At 36.4% G+C, this 8,019-nt stretch overlaps 1 protein-coding gene across 1 annotated transcript in view; it reads left to right on the top strand.

Moving 5' to 3' along the window:
* The first annotated feature begins 211 nt into the window (after positions 1 to 211).
* The window catches only part of LOC127847812 (uncharacterized), a 148,975-nt gene continuing 141,167 nt past the window's right edge, over positions 212 to 8,019 (top strand). Inside the window, 8 exon segments of the mRNA XM_052379990.1 lie at positions 212 to 381; positions 1,338 to 1,513; positions 2,176 to 2,437; positions 3,357 to 3,550; positions 3,973 to 4,059; positions 6,061 to 6,224; positions 6,226 to 6,301; positions 7,155 to 7,316. Coding sequence (XP_052235950.1) covers positions 368 to 381; positions 1,338 to 1,513; positions 2,176 to 2,437; positions 3,357 to 3,550; positions 3,973 to 4,059; positions 6,061 to 6,224; positions 6,226 to 6,301; positions 7,155 to 7,316 — 1,135 coding nt within the window. The 5' untranslated portion in view covers positions 212 to 367.

Here is an 8,019-nt window from a genome sequence, read left to right as displayed (position 1 = left end):
TTAGATCAAAGCTACATATTTTTCAAATATTGCTTGTGAATGTAACTGATGCCATGATTACCTGGTAACTAATTTGCAATAAAATTCAGATAAGGTTGGAGTAGTAACATCAAAATGTGGTCGTTTAGCAAGACGCTCAAACAAATAGCTTTGCATTCAATTTAAATCACTTGAATGGCTTGATATGACATTTCTGTTTGCTTTTTTTCAGGACTGACAAACGTAACAGGCAAAATTAGCAGCTGGTTTCTGGGCCCTTACCCGGGCAACTGTTGCCACGCCGCTGACCGAGGATGACCCGAACTTTGGGCTCTGTCCCAAAGGATTCTACTGTCCAGAGGGCTCCACCACCCCCAACCCCTGTCCCATGGGCACATATGGGTGAGCAATATAGTTTATTTTACTTTAAAGGAGCAAATAATTATTGGTGAGTCAACAAGATTGTTGGATCTTTTAAAAGTATACATACTGAAAATCTGAAACTATCAACATACTCACATCCCTATTATTCAAATTTGACCATGACATTGACCTGCTTTTGTACTTTAACCCTTTCCCACTCAGAAGCAAATGGAAAATGGCTTCGTGCAAACAGCATAAAAGCAAAACAGCCTGCAATTGACTCGCAATCTGTTTAGGTTTTATGCTGTTTGCTGCTCATCAGTTTCTAAGGGTTGGAAATGAAGCCTTAAAAATTTGAATCTAGTAAGAAACGTATTTAATTAAATGTAGCTTTCTAGGGGACTACAAATGTGTCAAAATGCGTATCTTAGTGGTAAAGGGTTTAAGGGGCGCAAATAGATGAGTCGATTAGATCTTGAAAGATGACAGTGACATTAGGGTAATTTGACTTCTTCAGTGGATCTCTGGAAGGGACACATTAAGTTTGAATCTACTAGTTGATGCGATCTTTTTAAAACGCCACATAATGGGAAACAGAATAAATATAAGGATCATTCCCATTTTTTTTCTGTTAGATTTTTGTTAATTTTTTTTCTTTTCTGTTAACTATATGCAATGCACATACACTGGTTATTATTATTTTTGTTAGTAAAACTGGTAGACATTTTCCAGGTTTACAAACATGTAAAATAATGTGTTATTTAACTCCAACCAAATACATTTAAAAAGTTATGATAGACTAGTCAAATTTGTATTGAAGAATTCCATTTGAAGAGAAATGTTATTCAGTACCATAAACTGTGAATACGAAATAGCCGTTGAAAATAAAATAAACAATATAAAAAAAAATCAAGCTTTAATCTATTGTATCTGGTAAAGGAATATGCAGCAGATATGTCAGTTTTGCTCCCAACCATAAATTACCACTTATATAGAGCCTCAGCGAAGCTACAAGCCCTATCGGACTGCACTGACTGTGACGCCGGATACGCCTGCCCGTTCCAAAATATGACAGCCAAGGGCTCAATATGTTCATCCGGATACTTCTGCATCTCCAACTCCATAGAGACGCAGCCTGTGAGCAAGTCGTATGGAGACATTTGTCCAACAGGTACGAAGAGTTTTGATGAGGTTAATGCTATTTGTAATATGAGACGCTCTCTGTGACAACAGGGTTGAATTCATGTGCGTTAAGTGATTGTCCCATATTAGCCTGTGCAGTATGCACAGACTAATCAGGGACAACACTTTCCGATTATTATTTTTTTTTTTTTAAAGGATGTCTCTTCTTGGCCAAAATCCAGTTAAGGTGGAAAGTGTAGTCCCTGATTAGCCTGTGCGGACTGCACAGGCTTAATCTGGGATGACACCTGATGCACAAGAATTAAGAATTAATTGTCTGACCCTGCAGATTTTTGGTCATTTGAGTCGCGTTATGAGAAACCTGGGCATAATGTAAATTAAAAATCCTCCAATTAACGTGTCCACAAAAGTCATTTTTTGCAGGTAATTCAGTCATATGAGTCGTGTTCTGAATGTGCGTAAAGTGTCCAGATAAGCCTGTGCAGTCTGCACAGGCTAATCAGGGACGATGCTTTCTGCCTAAATTGGATTTTTGCTAAGACGAGACTCCATTTAAACGAAAATGTCATAAAAGTGGAAAGTGTGGTCCCTGAATAGCCTGTGCAGACTGCACAGGCTAATCTGGGACACATTCATTATGCCCAGTTTTCTCAGAACACGACTCTTATGGTTGGTTTCATATATTTGCAGGCTACTATTGTCTACAAGGCGATTCTGCTGCCCGCCCTTGTGCGGCAGGCAGCTACGCCCCAACAGCAGGGATGTCATCCTGTCTTGACTGCCCCGTGGGAAAATACTGCCCACAAAACACCACAAATCCATTCAGTTGCCCCATGGGATATTACTGCCCGTTGGATACAACATCAGAGCGAGCTTTCCCATGCCCCATTGGAAAGTTTAACAATTTGACTGAGCGCGTTCAGGCGTCTGACTGTATCAACTGTCCAGCAGGGTATGTGCCTATTTAACCCTTTCCCGTTCATAAAGGCATTTTGACCCATTTGTAATCCCTTCAAAAATAAAATTAACTTGAAGACTTTTCTTAATAAACTCAAGATTTAAAGGCTTCATTTCTAACTCTAAGATACTGATGAGCAGCAAACAGCATAACACCTGAACATACTACGAGTTACTCGCAGGCTGTTCTGGTTTTATGCTGGTTGCCATTTCTAGTTTGCTTCTGAGCGGAAAAGGGTTTAAAAAAGAGTTGAAAAAACTTAACGTATGCTGTATTATTTTAGAGATGTTTAATGATAAATGATAAGCATTTTATAGTAAATACAACAGTAAGAAACTGTTTAAAATACAAGAAAACATTTTTCACTAAATTAATTCCACCTTTTCTAAAAAAAAGTGTTTTTAATATGCATTTATACATGCAGCAATATTGTCCTTGTATCTTTTTAAATTTAAATTATTATTTTTTCTTAATTTTTGGACTATATACTGTTTAAGTGCAATACAAAACAATCTTCTGAAAAAATACTTTACCATAAAATAAATAGCTATAAGTGCATTTTAAGTGTATTTTCAAATTATTTTCAAATTTAATCTAGCCATTTTGTGTAAAAACTGAAGAAACAGTACAGCAAAATATGCTTAGCTAAATGCACATTAAATGCAAAATAAATACAATTCCAAAACTACTGTGCTTAATGCATCTAAATGGGTATTGAGTACCAGTTTTTAAAGAAAAGTGCTGCTAATATTGTGGCTACCTGCACGATATGCAAGCCAAAACTTTCCTTAATAGCTAGCCTGTATTTTATATTTATGAAATTAGGCCATTCATCCATTTACAGGCCCAACATTTTCATAAAAAAAGCCAGATTCAATAAAAAAAAACTCATTTTACATGTAATAAATTCCAGCTACTACTGCGACTCACAGGGCCTTGCCTACCCCACGGGTCAGTGTGACCCAGGGTGGTATTGCACGGTTTCTGCGGTAACAGCTCAGCCCCAGGTCGCAGCCCAGGGCGGTCAGTGCAAAAAGGGCAACTACTGTCCAGCAGGAAGTGGGGCCCAGATCCAGTGTGATCCCGGTCATTTCTGTGCAAATGATGGTAAGATTTGATAAATTTCTAGGCTCTATTATAAAAATATAGGTTTTAAGTTGCGCAACCAATAATTCAAAATCACCCATGTACCCAATTATGTTTTTTGCTCTTTTCCACTTTTTTTAGTTCCCAACAAAAAAAAAAAGAAAAATTCATGAAATGTTTTATATAAATTTCTCAAAATTTGTTGATTAACAATGTAACATTGGGTTCTTTTAGTTATTATGTGTTGTTCAGTGTGACTGGTATGATATTGATTTAAATTAAACTTTAACTAATTAAATGTACAGCTTTTTTGTGCCTTAGGCTGTTACTGCCCATCATTTGGAATGTTGGCAAATGAGAAATCAACAAAATTGTATAACTAGTAAAAAATGTGAGTGTGTTTTTACTTTTTAGGTTAACAATTAACGCACTTCATTTTGCAGAGCAATCCAGTACCAATGGAACGTGTTCAGCAGGCTACTTCTGTTCTGGATCATCCACAATGGCCATGCCAGTCGGACAGGCGTTTGGTAAGCTATATATCATTGGTACATCAAATTTTCTGCTTAAGTTACTTGATTGTTAAGCCATGAAATATCTTTAATTTAAAACGTCTGTTAGGCAATATTTAATTGAATCGTTATCTACAAAGAAATGGGTCATTCCAGAATTTAGTCGTATTCTGAGAAAACTGGGCATAATGCATGTGCGTTAAGTGTCATTAAGTGTCGTTAAGTGTCGTTAAGTGTCGTCCCAGATCAGGGACGATACTTTCAGCCTAAATTGGATTTTTGCTAAGAGGAGACTTCATTTAAACGAATGTTATAAAAGCGAACAGAACACGACTCAATTGATTGATGGTTTATTCTGTTGTTTGCAGGAAATATTTATGTCTGATAATCCCTTCTTGTTCATAGTATTTCAGCAATTTTTGGTAGCAATTTCCCACTACAAGTATGTAATATAAATTCACTGCAACTTGCATAATATCATATTTGATAGTCAATGAAATTCCTCAACAGTTTGCAATGGTAAACAATCAAAGTGCAGCATGGTTCCTCAGCGTAAGAGTAGTGCATTTGCATTTATGATTGTGTTACTTCAAAAATTACCAGGGGTATATAGAGAATACTAGGTTAGCGTTGAATACAGAGAAGTTTATGTTGCAAGGCTTAGAACGCTGGGAGCGCGAGCCTTGGCGAGCGCTTTTGGTTTTCGAGCCGAGCAACATAAACTTTTCTGTATTCAACGCTAACCTAGTATTCTATTTATCCCATTTTTGTCAACGTGACATTTAAAATAAATAGATCTAATAACCTTAACAATAATTTTAATTCATTCTTAAAAGTGCTTAAAATCGAACGAATGCAACCATGCATAGTTTAAAGAATGTATTTGTTCTGGTATGCAAAATAGTCTTTGAAAAATCACACAAAAACTGTACAAGGAGAAAAAACATCACCATATGCCTTGATTCAGTTTTATGCAGCATGCACATTTAAATACATTACGACCGTGAAAAAAAGATTATATTCATTTTATTTTCCAAAGAAAATGATCAAAATCCAATATGGCGGCGATTGCTCCTGACAAAATGATGTCGATTCCAACATACATGTACATGTAGATTTACACACAGAGTGGTCCTAAACATAAATTATTTTTTAAAAACTACTTGCCTTATTTGTTTATAGACGCTGCAGATTTTGATGGCGTCTAGATTTAGCCTTCACATCCTTTAGTTTGCGATCCAAACACAAGATAATCCGTAAAAATTATATTAAGCTTTGAAACACTTGTTGCAAACGGGTTATTCTTACTGACTAGACTTTCTTTCATAAAATCACAAAGACAAAGTTTATTCATCAAAAAAATACCCTTACCTTTACTTACAGTTACATCCAAAAGCAAAACAATTCAAATAGAAAACTGAACCAAAATATACACCCATCAGTATGTTCTACACACACAATTTCACATCCAAATCGGCACGCACATTCTGAACATCAATAACACGAATAAGCTAGATCTACATGTAGATCTAAATCCTTTGTCTCACAGGTTCCATCCAAGGTAAGTAGTCCATAGAATATGCACTTTTTCACAATAACATCCACTATACATAAACGCGAAAAAAATGCGCGTCTTCAATGTATTCCCACATACTTGTAAAGTTATTTTGTGTACACCTAAAGATGACATCACAAACATGACGCAATAAGTATGTCATTTTATGACGCCATCAATCAATTCATTTTACGGATGTCGAAAAATTAAGTCCCTCTACTAGATCTAAAGGTTGTAGGTCGTATTTATAATTTTAAAGGCCAGAGTTTTCTCAACTCTAGAGATTTCTTATGAAAAATCATTCAGTGGTTGAATAAAAAGTAGTCCGTGCATGCAACAGGTATATTCAACAAGGTGGGAGACAGGCTAGTTTATTCCATATGGTGTTATTCCGTCAATGTCAGTATAAAAATGGGATAATAATAAATACTTTGACAGTTGATAGCTGATGCTGCTGTTTTCAGGTGACATCTGTCCAAAGGGCCACTACTGCATCCAGGGCAGTGCTAGCGGTGCAATGTGCCCGCCGGGAACATTCCTGAACACTACGGGCGGAGTGGCAGAGTCGGACTGCATTGAGTGCACGCAGGGCTACTACTGCGCAGGTTATGGAAACATTGCGGTGACCTGGTCAGTGCGCTGGCGGCTACTACTGTCCTCCCAGGATGAACGTGAGCAATCCCTCGACATACACTTGTCCTCAAGGTGAGTGCAATTGCCCCTCCCCCCCTCAAAAAAATAAAATATATATATCTTTTAAATTTAAATAACTTTTCACATATAGTTTGTTTCCATTTCCCATTCAGCTCTTTGAAATTATCCATAGTTAATATAATATTCAAAACATTCTTATTTGCAATTAAAAACTATTAAAAGAAACAACACCAATTTTTCAATGGTAGTCAAAACTACACAATTTTGTCCAATCCAAACGGCTCCTGCCCCATTCCCAAAATGGTGATAGGAACACTGTGTGTGGGATGAACTTCGTCTGTAAAAAATTAAGACATTACACAATTTGGGGAAACAATCCGAGAAATTATAGAGAATTTGACCAAAAGTGTGACAATAAATTGAAACTAAAAAAAATAATTATAAATAGAAATACTGTTTGGCATTAGATGCTCCCGCTCTACTTGTACATGTACTGTGAAAAAAAGTTGCATTTGTTTCAAAAAGGAAATTACCAATTTTGATAAATTGGTAACAGGTATAAAATAGTGGTCATATAGTTTGTTATAGTCATCACTATAATGTGCTATCATTTTACTTTTAATTTGACTTTAATGTCAGTCAAATTGTTCATTAAGGGAAATATTGGGTAAACATGTGGGATTTAACTTTTGAAAATATGATTTGTTTTGCAAATAATACCAAAAATAATTTACTTAAATGATTTCTTTTTTTCTTAATTTTTGTTGTATACAAGTTCAGGTGTTCTTTTTGCCAAAAAAAACAAAAAGAAACATTATTTTAGGCCTTAATTTTGCCTGTGAAGAAAATAAAATTATCATAACACTATTAAACAAGTATTGCTATTGTTCTTGCTTACGTCTAGGTCATTACTGCCCGGTCGGAAGTCACGAGGCGGTGCGATGTCTTTCTGGAACATACCAAGATGAGACTGGCCAGTCCTCGTGTAAAACCTGCCCTCAGGGTCACTTCTGTGACAACACCATCGCTCCAGTCGTACTCTTCAACAACAGCCATTGCCCACAAGGTAGAATACTATTTGCCATCTTCCTGATATACACCTTTTGTGACATAAGGGTTACGGGAGCTTCATTGTCCTTTGAACATTATGTTTTTTCCATGTACACTTATTGCAGGTCCTTTGCAGGAAACAGACCTGAGAGTGTCTGTAAAGGCCCGTAATGATATAATAAAGCAAAAATAAAAGAGTTAAAACTTACGAAAATTGCTTCAAAAAGTGCATCTCGCTCTGTGAAAACAGGTTGTAATGCATGTGCGTAAAGTGTTGTCTCACATTAGCATGTGCAGTTTGCACATGCTTATCAGGGCCAACTTTTTCTGCTAAAAATTGGTTTTTGCTTAGAAGAAACTTTTTTAAACTCATAATAAAATGAAAGAGTCGTGTCGTCCATGATAAGCCTGTGTGGACTGCACATGCTTATCTGTTACAACACTCTACGTACATGTACGTGCATTAAGCACCATTTTCCCAGAGTGCAACTAAAATGTAATGATTATCATATGAGCTGTGCTTTGTGAATAAGGGGTTTAATGCATGTGTGTTAAGTGTCGTCCCAGATTAGCCTGTGCAGTCAGAACAGGCTAATCAGGGACAACACTTTCCGCTTTTATGATATTTTTAGTTTCAAGAAAGTCTCTTCTTAGCAAAGATCATGTTGAGGTTGAAAGTGTCGTCCCTGATTAGCCTTTGCGGACTGCACAGGCTAATC

Source organism: Dreissena polymorpha, chromosome 10, assembly GCF_020536995.1.
Source record: "Dreissena polymorpha isolate Duluth1 chromosome 10, UMN_Dpol_1.0, whole genome shotgun sequence".
NCBI classification, from domain to species: Eukaryota; Metazoa; Mollusca; class Bivalvia; order Myida; family Dreissenidae; genus Dreissena; species Dreissena polymorpha.
This window is presented reverse-complemented; position numbering and strand designations above follow the sequence as displayed.